The sequence below is a fragment of the Cyprinodon variegatus genome, unplaced genomic scaffold, assembly GCF_000732505.1.
Source record: "Cyprinodon variegatus isolate N-32 unplaced genomic scaffold, C_variegatus-1.0 Scaffold102, whole genome shotgun sequence".
Lineage (NCBI taxonomy): Eukaryota > Metazoa > Chordata > Actinopteri > Cyprinodontiformes > Cyprinodontidae > Cyprinodon > Cyprinodon variegatus.
The window spans coordinates 1,076,908-1,089,048 of record NW_015150555.1 but is presented as its reverse complement, the minus strand read 5'-3'; the positions used below and the strand labels follow the sequence as shown (position 1 = coordinate 1,089,048).

Below are 12,141 nucleotides of genomic sequence, written 5' to 3'. Positions count from 1 at the left end.
AGATGTTGTGGTTGAGGATAACCTCTTTGGAGCTTTTTTGGGGGGCTGGTCCTGGTGCCAAGCCAACCGTACCAGATGGTGACCAGAATGCAAAGTGTGGACATTTTTTAAACCTTAGATCTCTTTAGCTCCCCTCTGTCTTGGTGCTCTTGTCTCAGCAGTGCATGTACATCCATGCGTAATGCTCCTCCTTTTTCCAGGCCATCTGAAACTGCATGCTTGAACTAAGGGAGTTTCGGATGCTGTGCTTGTTAAAAGAAAAAAAAGGAAGAAAAAGTAGGCAGGCTGTTTGAAGTGATGTTGAACAGACTTGCAAACGGGTGGGGGAATGAGCTGTTTCTCGGCGTGACCAACTCTTTAAAGGCATTCATTTAAGTCGGGCTCCTTTCAGCACGATTCGCTACACTGCTTACCCAATTGATGCACTATCACCCTCACAGACAAGTACAGATCAGGCACAACGGAAAGCTTCTTCAATCATTGCGTCCACTACAAGGTACTGTACCTGTGCATGGGAAAGAGAGAGACAGTCTGATGCCACTTTAAAGAGAGAGGAAAGAAGCAGACAAGGAGATATGCCAACACAGCAAATTCTTATATCACTTTGTAGGAGCGGATAATAGGCGCTATCATGTATTATATCAAGAATTGAAATGTGCTGTGCGATGATGCATCTGAGGATGTTTGTATTTCTGTTGAAGATTTAAAGCATTTATACCTGCATAATATATATGGGGATGGCAAGGAAATTGTAAACCTGTGTAAGTAACAGTTGTATAGTGATAAAACGTGTCTCCTGGCACATACAGTACACGTTATCTTAAAAGTTGCAAAAATGTTTTTCTAAAAAAAAAGGCGGGGTTTACAACCACTTTTCCATCCTCTGTTGCGCCTCCTCTTCATTTGGTTATCAACACAACAGGTCGCTAGCCAGTTTAGATTTGAGAATCATTCGTCCTCATCGGGGATGTCATAAAGGGGGGTGGGGGGCTGAAGTGTGGCAAGAGGATTTGAGGCGGGCTCTTTCGTTCTTTCCTCTTTCTTTGGGGTAACGTCTGTACGAAAGCGAGCTCACACGGAGAGAGGCAGCAGAAAAGAGCGCAGGGCGCACAGAGCAAACGCAAGAGGAGAGGAGGAAAGACGCACAGTGGTACTCTGACTGGATGCGCACAAAAAACAGACTGACAAGAGAGTAAGGTTGGGAGGAGAAACTGGTAGATTTTTAACCAGCCTTTTATACCCATTTTTCTTTCTTTTTTCTTTTTGGTTGGGGGAGAAAGCAATGCAGATGCTGATAAAGCCATTGAAGCACTTTCTAAGTTAGAGCTGGCACTGGATCATTTTTATTTTTATTTTTTTTCCACAGTACGAAATAGTGAAAATGACTGGACTATTTTTAACAAGAATGCTGAGAGTTTTCATGGTTTTTGTGCTTGTGGCGCATCCGATTACCGGCAAGACGCTAAAGTATCAGATTTTCGAGGAGCAGAAGGTGGGCACAGTGATCGCCCGCCTGAGAGACGATGTCGCGGATGTTTTGGCAAAACTTCCCAGCTCGGTGTCTCTACGGTTCAGAGCCATGCCGCGGGGGAGCTCCTCTTTACTCACCGTGCGCGAACAAGACGGAGAGATCAGCATTAGATCCAAAATCGATCGCGAGAAACTCTGCGAGCAGAACCTCAACTGTTCCATCCAATTTGACGTCTTAACGCTCCCCACCGAGCACCTTCAGTTGTTTCGTGTTGAAGTAGAGGTGCTGGACATCAATGACAACACGCCGCAGTTTTCCCGAGCCCTCATCCCCATCGAGATTTCAGAGAGCGCAGCTATTGGGGCGCGCATTCCCCTGGACAGCGCCACAGACCCAGATGTCGGTGAGAACTCCTTATATTCGTATGCGCTAGAGCCAAATAACAACTTCAAGATAGACGTGAAGTCCAGGAGCGACGGGGTTAAGTACGTCGAGCTGGTGGTGCTTAAGGAGCTGGATCGGGAGGTGCGCTCCAGTTACGAACTTCAGTACACAGCCTCTGACAGGGGCGTTCCCCCGAGAACAGGATCGACTCTCCTCAGAATCAATATAGCTGACTCTAATGACAACAGTCCTGTTTTTGAGAAGTCATCCTATGTCATTAACTTGCCTGAAAACTCACCTGTTGGCACGCTGCTGGTTGACTTGAACGCCACAGACGCGGATGAGGGCACAAATGCCAAAATTACATATTCATTTAGCAACCACATCTCTTCCAAAATTATAGAGACATTTAAAATTAACACCGACAGTGGTCACCTGACCCTCTTCAGGCGGGTGGACTATGAGACAGTAAATTCCTATGATATTGATGTGCAAGCTCAAGACATGGGTCCAAACTCCATGCCTGCACACTGCAAAATCTTAGTAAAAGTTCTAGATGTGAATGACAACAAGCCAGACATCAGCATAAATTTCCTATCTCAGGGAAATGGAGATGCAGCGTATGTATCTGAGGCATCTCCGCTGGATACAATTGTTGCTTTGGTTAGAGTGGAGGACTTGGACTCCGGGTTAAATGGAGAAATTGAGTGTAAACTTCATGGTCAGGGCTTCTTTAAGCTGCAGAAAACCTATGAGAATAACTACATGATTTTGACCAATGGGTCTCTGGACAGAGAGAACAGGTCAGAGTTCAGCCTGACTGTAGTGGCTGAGGACCGGGGAACCCCGAGTCTCTCCACTGTCAAACATTTCATAGTCCATGTCACAGATGAAAATGACAACACTCCTCATTTTGAAAAGGGACAATATGAGATCTTTAAATCAGAAAACAATGCGCCTGGAGCATACCTGACATCTGTCATGGCTACTGATCCTGACCTGGACACTAATGGGCAGGTTAGCTACTCCATCTTGGAAAACACTATAGGTGGAAGTCCAATTTCCACTTATGTCACCATAGACCCCTCTAATGGCAACATCTATGCTCTACGCTCATTTGATCGGGAGGATGTCAGCCGCATCACTTTTGTTGTGCAAGCCAAAGATGCTGGTAAACCTCCACTGACCAGCAATGCTACCATTGTACTGAACATTTTGGATGAAAATGACAACACCCCTGTTATTGTGGTTCCACAGTTGGGGAATTTTACAGCAGACATCCGTGCTTCAAAGTTCACAGAGGCTGGACATTTAGTGACAGTGGTCCGGGCCATTGATCACGATACAGGAGTCAATGCTGAGCTAATCTGCTCCATTGTCGGAGGCAATGAAGAAGGGTTTTTTGTTATTGAACCAAGGACATGTGAAATCCAAGCCAATGCCAGTCTGGAGCATTTCCCCCATGAACATGCTGAGCTTACTGTGATGGTTAGAGATCAGGGCAGTGAAAGTCTTAGCGCTAAAGCAGTTTTAAAAATCCACCTTGATGAAAACATGGAGAACCATGGGCAGCCAGAAGAAAAGGGTGAATCTCCAATCCGTTTGACCTGGATTATCATCACCATACTTGCCGCTGTCTGTGTTGTGCTTCTGGTCATCATGGTGGCATTTGCTGCCCACAGTAACAGGGAAAAGGACACACAACACTCTTACAACTGTCGGGTGGCAGAGTCCACCCATCAGCACCATCCAAAGAAGCCTTCGCGTCAAATCCACAAAGGGGACATCACCTTGGTACCCACAGTTAATGGAACCCTCCCTATCAGGGCTCACCACAGCTCACCATCAGACACACCTCAGCTGGACCGGGCCCAAATGGGAGTTCCACAGAACATTCACAACCGCCAATCCCTCAACAGCTTGGTGACCATCTCTTCCAATCACATTCCAGAGAGCTTTGCCTTGGAAATGGCACATGCAACTCCACCTGTGGAGGTAAGCATGAGCACATACTAACTTATATCTCTAAAATATTACAAATACAAGTCATCAGCTTTTAGGTTTAAGTCTCCATTTTTCAGCCATGCTCTCTCTCTCTTTTTCTATATCTTTTTCTCTCTCTCACACACACACACACACCAACTTTTCTCCTCCTCCATGCACAGCTGTCTTGATGCAAATAAGTAATCTCCAAATGTGAGAGTGACTCAATCAAAAGTGCCCTGTAGTTTAGTCTGACTCTCATTAAAGCTGATGATAATTGTTGATGTCTTTCGCTTTACCTTGTTTACACCCTGTTATCATCACCCTCATCATTGCCATGACTCACCCCTGAATCATACGTTTCCATAGTTATTTAGACTAATAACAGTCCCAATCTTCTGTTTTTATTATTACAAATTTTTACTTAAATGTCATCCATTTTGTCTCACCCATTTTAAGCAGCCTCTTCATCATCCATTTTGTGTTTATTCAACCATTATTTCTCTCGTCTCTTGTTTCCCCTCATCTTTAATGTCCCATCTGTTCTTCATCCTCCCATTTTTTTTTTGTTTGCTTTATTTTTTTCCCCCTTTCTTTTGTCATTTTTTGGGGATGTAGCAAGTCTCACAGCTTCTGTCCATGCTCCATCAGGGCCAGTACCAGCCCAGACCCAGTTTCCGTGGCAACAAATACTCCCGCAGCTACAGGTAATTTACCCGCTCCCCCAGCCCCCCTCTACTCTTTTTCATGAAAGATTATCCTTTGTTTACTTTACAAACCACTTGTTTCTCATTGTGTAGTTGAATTTCACTTGTCAGTTTACATGATTTGGTGGTTTGTTAGCGTTTTTCACATTTAAATAGTTATCAAACCAGTTTCATTTATTTTAAAATAATACAGTTCATTTTTCTGACAACAATTTCATGTATTTCTCATTAAAAACAGGTTGTGGTTTTGAATGTCTGCATCCATCAGAAATCCCATCATAATATCCTCTTATAATGTCTATGTGATTGATTTATTGAAGCTTCTGGTCGTGTCTGTAAAACATTTTTGATGGGATCTACCTACAATGTAGAATTTATAGGCAAAACCTTGTCTAGTGATTTGACAGATTGCAGAAGCACCCTCAAGTCTGATATGATGAATTTAGTCTCAGCTGCAGGCAGACTGATTCATTCAGCTTACGGTGTTCACAAAAACACAAAATGGCATTGTTGATTTTCAGATAATGCTATAGAATTTAAGTATCTCTCTGGTGCTGTTGTTTTTAGGTATGCATTACAGGACATGGACAAGTTCAGCCTGAAGGACAGTGGCCGAGGGGACAGTGAGGCAGGGGATAGTGACTGTGAGATGGGAAGGGAATCCCCTGTTGATAGATTGCTATTGGGGGAGGCATTTCCTGACCTAATGCAACTCGAAATGCATCACCGACTCCACCAAGGTAAGATATTGCATATATTCCATGCTGTCTAAGCTGTTAAGACAGCTTAGACTGAATGGAATATAGACTGGTTTCTTTTTCTTTCTTTCTTTCTATCAAATTTTGCACCTCTTTCAGTTCCTTTACCTCCCAAGCACCTTATTTGTCAACAACTCACCCATCACCTCTCAATTTATAGAACAATTACACTTTAGCTATATCTGCTCTATAAAACTTTCTGTTTTTTAACTACATTATGTTATATTCTGATTTGAGTAAACTGTTTGATGTGAGGACTTTACATTTTCACACTTCATCTATTTTTTTTTTTTTTACTATCAAATTTAAAGATTATTATACTAACCTGTCCAAGCCACCTGTAAAACAACAGCCAGCATGCCTAGTTTAATACCTGGCTGGCAGGTTTCAGCACCATGGACAGCACAAAGCATAAGCTTATTATTTGTCTTAACACCAGCTTTTACGGCCACTAAATTCACCCTGTTGCAGACACAATCTCCATTGTACACTGCCCTATTCTTCCATACAGCCTTCATTTCTACGCTCGTTATCCAACAGAGAGGGTATAGTGTTCCTTGCCATTTGTGTGTGTGCAGTTGTGTCTGTGTGTTATCTGCCCCTAAGATAGAGTTGTGTCTGTAAAATCATCCCCAGAGCGGAGATGAGTTGTCTGTCACTCATCGGTATGCATCTCAGGGTGCTGTTTTTTCCCCCTCCCTTCACTCTTCTCTTTTTCCCCTTCCTCTTTTTCTTCTGGTGAGTGACAGTGGTGTGCTTTCATGTCTGAACTGAGGAGAATTCTTAGTAATTGCTTTTAGAATGATGTTATTCTCTCCTTCTCTCAATTGCTAGGTCCCTCTCCCTTACATTTTCTTGCTTCCCCAAGAGATCCTTCAAATCTCACTTTCCCTCTGTCATTAATGTATTCTCAGGCTTTATTAAGATGGATAAGGGAAGAAACATGGCCACTCTTTACCACCCTCATCACCTCATGTTTTCATTTGAGAAAGACTTGGACGTGTTACAATTCTTCTCCAAGTTTTTCCCTCCTACTTTTCTTTTCTCTAATTAAGATTAGAAAAGAGATAAAATATAGGACTAATAAGGAGGTTTGCCATTGTTTCTCTTCAATAAAATAATATATTAGAAAATATGTTAAAAATATGTATTAATTGTGGCTTTATTTTCCTTTTTTGTAATCTAACTCTTGAATTATAATAACATAGATGTAAATTATTTACTCTTTTTTTTTTTACAATAATAATCAATATAAAATTCTAAATACATATAGTGTTATTATTTATTCCTAAGCATAAACTAGATAAATTCATTGCAGTTTTGATTTCTGAAAATGTATCTTGTTAATTTATTAAAGAAATAAAATAAATAAAAAACTCACTCACCTGGAAAGTATTGCAACTGATACACACATTTTAAACACACACATTTTTCACTGCAGGCTTTCAATTTAAAATGAGGCAATTATTAGATTTCTTCATAGATGTTGCTGTTAAGAGGTACTATATTATTTGATAGACAATATAGTCTAATTTTTTAGCAAAGTTAAAAAAAGCAGAATATTACTATTTGTATAATTTTTTCACATTAGCTGTTGCTACAGTTTTGACACCACTTTTTAAAGGTATGGAAGCTAAAAAATATATAAGTACATTGTCGCGTGTCTACTAAAAAAAGAAAATAGATTGATCCCATTAAGTTTTCTTTTTTATTTGATGAAGGAGAATAAAATTACAGACAGGAGAATCACTGATTCTTTAACATAGAATTAATTTGTCTTATATATAGCTAATTTGCTATTTATCTTTCTTTCTAAATATTACTTACACATTATTTCATTAACTAATTATTTATTTATGATTTACAATCTGTATACTTGTAAAATTCCATTATAAAAGATACATTTAATTTAGTGTATCAAAGCTTGACTTAATTAAGAAATACACTGTTTATATGTGTTGGTGTGTAAAAAAATCCAGATCTAATGAAATAATCAAGAAAACCATCAAAATCACATGATGTCCTGACACAATAACAAATACATGAGTACCTAAGGTATGCAAGTAATATGAAAAATTTCTCTGCAGTAGTTATATTACTTTGAAAACAAAACAAAACAGTCTTGTATTACCTGAAGACTTCCCTTCTTAGAGGGTATGCTGTCACCCACTTTGAGTTATCTGTATATTGAGGATGTCCAGCCAAAACAATACGCATTAATATAAAAGTTCTAGCAATTTTCCAAATTTCTTTTGAGCTGCTGCCGTCGTGTCACAAAAAGTCAAATGTTATGAGTATTCCTCAGCACAGAGGCTAAACGTTAGCTTGACAGTGCTTTTTCTTGTCTTTGTTTTTTTCTTAACTCTAGCTGTGAGACGTTGCACGGATGAATGTCGCATCTTGGGACACTCTGACCAATGCTGGATGCCTCCCATCTCCTCACCTGGTTTGTCCACCGACTACCGAAACAATATGTACATCCCCGGGGAAGAATCCTCCCAGCAACCACAACTTGATGATGACGAGTCTTCTATTGAGTCAGAAAATCGTAGGAGTTTCCCCACATTTGGCAAGGAGTCTGGGAATGAAGAGGTAGGTGTCAGTGGAGGAGGCATTGTGCCTGGGGAAGTGGCCACATCTCTCCTTACAGAGATGAACTCTGTGTTTCAGCGACTCCTACCCCCCAACATGGACTCCTACACAGATTGCACTGAAAAAAGCCCACCCTCATCCTCATTGACCACAGAGAGCACAAGCATGCATGGTGGCAACATTGCAGGTAACCATAGTAACAACACTGTTCCTCAAGACAGCCATAGGGGTTTGCTCCCTGGTGGTAAAGGTCCTGCTTATCCCCCGGGTGTAGCTGCATGGGCTGCCAATACACACTATTTAAATCCAGGGAACACATCTGTAGGGAGCAACCATCTTTCCTCCTCTACTTCCCCTCCATCCTCAAACTCCACTTCCACCAATGGACAACCACCACACCTTAAGTGGCTGCCAGCCATGGAGGAAATCCCAGAGAATTATGAGGAGGATGACTTTGAGGGTGTGTTCCATCAGGGTCACCAAAGCAGCAAGCGCATTGAGAGTCGCCATGAGGCAAGTATGGATGCTAGTGAGCTTGCCCAAGAGATCAACAAACTGCTACAGGACGTCAGACAGAACTAGGGTGGGATAGGGAAGAACTGACAAGATTTCACTGTGCGTTGCAGGGAAACATTTCACCACATTCTGTCACATTTTTAATATCTGTGCCAAGCTAAAGCTGTATAATTAGATATTTAACTGACTGCTTGTCAGCTTCTTGTCTGTATTACCAAATTTATTCTTTGCCTCAATGGTTAGAGAGACAAGTTACAGAAAAAAAAATAAAAACATTGCTCCTAAATTTTGAAATATCAAAAGCAAGAAGTCAAAGAGCAAATTGAATGAAAATTGCTCAAATGAGTGCATTCAAATTGAAATCTGTTGGAAAAATGTATCCTTTCTTCATTTAATAAGGTAATGTGAAAAGAAACAAACTGTGTGAACTACATCTTGGATTCTACAGAATACAATCTTGTACAGTGTGTCAATGGAAAAATGCAAACTCACTTGAATATTGTGCCATGTCTTCTGTTTGTTATATGGAATGTAAATGTTCAATTTGCCCCTACAGTCTTTTTTACTTCTATATATTTATGTGTTGATGTATGTATGTACAGAAAAAGGAAACAGATGTCTATTTTTTTATATGCGTCACTGTATGTCTTAATATCCTAAAATATGTTGTTGTATCCTTTTCGCTCTTTATTTTGTAATAAAATGTATTTAATTTTGTTTTTGATTGTATGTGGGTGTGTGTGTGAGCGTGAATGTTAAAATCTTTATTATTCAATGCAGTTCCATGTTGGAAGTAATTTTGTATGGTAACATTGTGACCAGTGGGTGATGAATAAAGTGGAGAGAATTCATAACACAATTAAGTTGAAAATGTTTTTGTTAGCGCTTTGCATTTGTTTCATATTCAGCAGATCGATCTGCTGCTTTTCTTTTGCTATCCTTCCACTTGCCCCCCCTGTCTTTTAGCACCCCCTAATGCCCAGTCTTCAGACTGCAAAACATTTACTAAGACAATCTCTAAAACCAAACCTTCTGCAGACATTTATGAAATTTGATTTCATTCAGTTATTTTAAAATTCATGTCTGAGCTAATAATTAAAACATTTGTTCTGAATGAATTCCCAAATTATCTCCTTAGATTAAACTTAATTTGTTTTCATATTAATTTAATTCCATAATAGGATGAGTCCTGAGTTACTCTTATCTGTGAGAGACTTAAACTTATGCTAAGAAATCTAAGCTGGGCAGTGAACAGCATCAATGACTGCACAGAATGAGAAAATGAAACTAAGATATTGTACAACACATCTGTATGTTTCCATATTGCAATTAAGAGCAAGGAAGAAGAGAACCACCGTGTTCTCCTTGCTCACTCTGCCTGTGATTATTAAGGCTTATCTTTACTTGATAGACTGAAGATACCTCCAGCTATGCACACTCAAAGGAGAAAGTGCCACATTAAGCTGAGTTTTAAAGAGACATTAGTTTAGGTTGAATTAAAATAACCTCATGAGGATTGTCTTTAACAAGTTAACAGTTATGTTAGAATTAGCATACAAGTAAGCAAAACCAAGAGGGTGGGCTGGCACCTTTCTATGTTGTGGACCTTTGGAACATTAAAGGATGCATGAAAACATCTCACTGTCTGCAGCCCATTCTCGGGTGCACACCCACCAAAACATGCTTGAAAAGACTTGATAATTAACTCATTTGTCTTCATCATTAACGAGTTTAGGCTCCAATGAGCAACAGGCATTAGTTTTGAGAGAGAAACTGAAATATGCTAGGTGTAAATTAGCTCACCCCATGTGATTGCAAGTAGCACAAATCAAGCAAAAAATCACTTTCATTATTTGGTGGAGTCACCAAGGGTATACTGACATCTTTAAAGCTTAAATTTGTTTCTGTAGTTTTTACCTGTGAATGTCTTTAATAGCTCATTTTATTGGCTAGAAAAAATTGAAAACATGTTGCAAAACACTTAGATAAGATGAGAATGTGCTTTTAGTGGGAAAGGTGACGTTTTACGCCTTACTAAGAAGGCTCTTAGATTGATTTACAAAGCATTGCAAGTGATTATTAAGCCTGTCTTAATGGAACAAAGGCAAAATTGTTGTAAATAGTATTAACAATATATCCATACTGTATGAAGAAAATTGGTTATAATATTAAGCAAGCAAAGTCAAAATGCCCCCCCCCCAAACAAAAAAGAAATACACAAGGATACGCAGCGCACACTTATATTTTCCCTGAAAAACATTACTCCCTAAATTGACTGAATTTTGTTTTGTTTTGGTTTTATTTTGGTACTTTACTTAAGAGGGAAAGTTTGATGGAAATGTTATAAGTAACTAAGGGAAAAATATGTAATCAGCTGATTGATTTACACTTTTTTTTTATTATACATATCCATCCTTCAATGGTCTGTACCCACTTATCAGTGAAGGATCATGGGGTGTATGTTTGGTGCCTAGCTGGAGGGTGCATGCCAACCCGCCCCAGAGCATTAAAGGCAGGCTATTTGGAGAGAGTCCAATTTACCTAGCAATAGAGTTTTTAGAGTGTATGAAGAAACCAGAGTACATACAGGGAACCCATTCATGCAGAAGGAGAATTTTCAAACTCTATGGAGAAGATTTAGATTAAAATTTGAGCTCAGGATTATAGACCTCAAGAGGACAGTTCTTCCAACTGCACCACTGTGCAGCCCATTTATTAAATTATATTATATCATTGGAAATTGTTTATAATGTTGATATTTATAATTCTGACTTTTGACATGGGCAGTAAAACAAACTATATTTGGATTTAAATTTTTACTAAGTTAGCATATCTGTCAAACTATTAAGATTTCCCTTAGTACTGTAACAGCAAAACTGGTGCACTTGATAGCCTATGTGCACCTAACTTTGCTTGGAGCCCCAGGCAGGCAGGGGATCCCACGCAGTCACAAAGATCATTAGCAGAAGACCATTCTGTTTTTTTACTTCTGAATTAGGAGTTTTAAGAGGTAAATCTCAACTTATTTGTTAGTTTCAGTGCAGTTTACCTAACATAAAAATATGTTTACAATAGTAACTGTGCATATAAGTAGGACTGCATAAATATTTTAGCTAGTACAAATTTACAAATTTCTTTTTTTGACACATACATGGCTGCTGTCTTTATATTTGTTGTTAGCATTGAGGACAAATAAACTAGACCTTTCTTTTGAAGAATATGCAGTGTAAATTTACAAGAATATTATTTTTAATTAGACAAAATATCTATACAATGTCCAACTCTTGTTTTTAAATACCTCTATGGTATTTTTTTGTTTTTTCTAATGATCTGTTTTGCTATCTGACCTTAAGTGATATTGTATAAAGGAACAATGAGTCCTCATATAATTTCCTGAAAAGCTAAAAAAAAAAAACTATTTAATGAAGAACAATCAAAGAAATTATATTGTGCTATGTTCAAAATGAGATTGGTAGCACATGATGGATGTTCTTTTGCAGAGAGACATTTTTTTGGCATAGGGTAATGGTGTGTGTAATAGAAAAGAAAGAAAAGAGAAACTCACAGAAAAGGAACTCACAGAACCATTTATAACTACTCACAGTTCATTTTACATAAACACAACATGGCACTGATGTGATGTTGAAATATGAACTCCAGCTTGTTATTGTCCTTGTAAATCCACCATTAAATTGTTTGTCAGTCCTACTTGCTTCTTAGTTCACACCCC

General features: G+C 39.1%; 1 protein-coding gene across 3 annotated transcripts; it reads left to right on the top strand.

The window, feature by feature from the left end:
• The first annotated feature begins 354 nt into the window (after window positions 1-354).
• On the top strand, window positions 355-9,258 carry pcdh18 (protocadherin 18). 3 transcript variants are annotated; one of them, XM_015374411.1, is made up of 5 exons: window positions 355-3,850; window positions 4,457-4,545; window positions 5,113-5,285; window positions 7,672-7,895; window positions 7,974-9,258. In XM_015374411.1, exons 1-5 carry the CDS (start codon window positions 1,382-1,384, stop codon window positions 8,475-8,477), a joined length of 3,459 nt encoding a protein of 1,152 aa, XP_015229897.1. In that variant the 5' UTR covers window positions 355-1,381; the 3' UTR covers window positions 8,478-9,258. The 3 variants fall into 3 exon arrangements, with proteins under 3 accessions (XP_015229897.1, XP_015229895.1, XP_015229894.1); XM_015374409.1 differs by having other exon boundaries at window positions 356-3,850; window positions 4,490-4,545; window positions 7,672-9,258; XM_015374408.1 differs by having other exon boundaries at window positions 356-3,850; window positions 7,672-9,258.
• Window positions 9,259-12,141: the final 2,883 nt, after the last annotated feature.

Bases quoted from the DNA above. Each gene is read 5' to 3' on its own strand.
- pcdh18 (XM_015374408.1), top strand. From the start codon at position 1,382: ATGACTGGACTATTTTTAACAAGAATGCTGAGAGTTTTCATGGTTTTT. The intron at 3,851-4,456 runs GTAAGCATGAGC...TTGGGGATGTAG, and splicing joins ATGCAACTCCACCTGTGGAG to CAAGTCTCACAGCTTCTGTC. The intron at 4,546-5,112 runs GTAATTTACCCG...TGTTGTTTTTAG, and splicing joins AAATACTCCCGCAGCTACAG to GTATGCATTACAGGACATGG.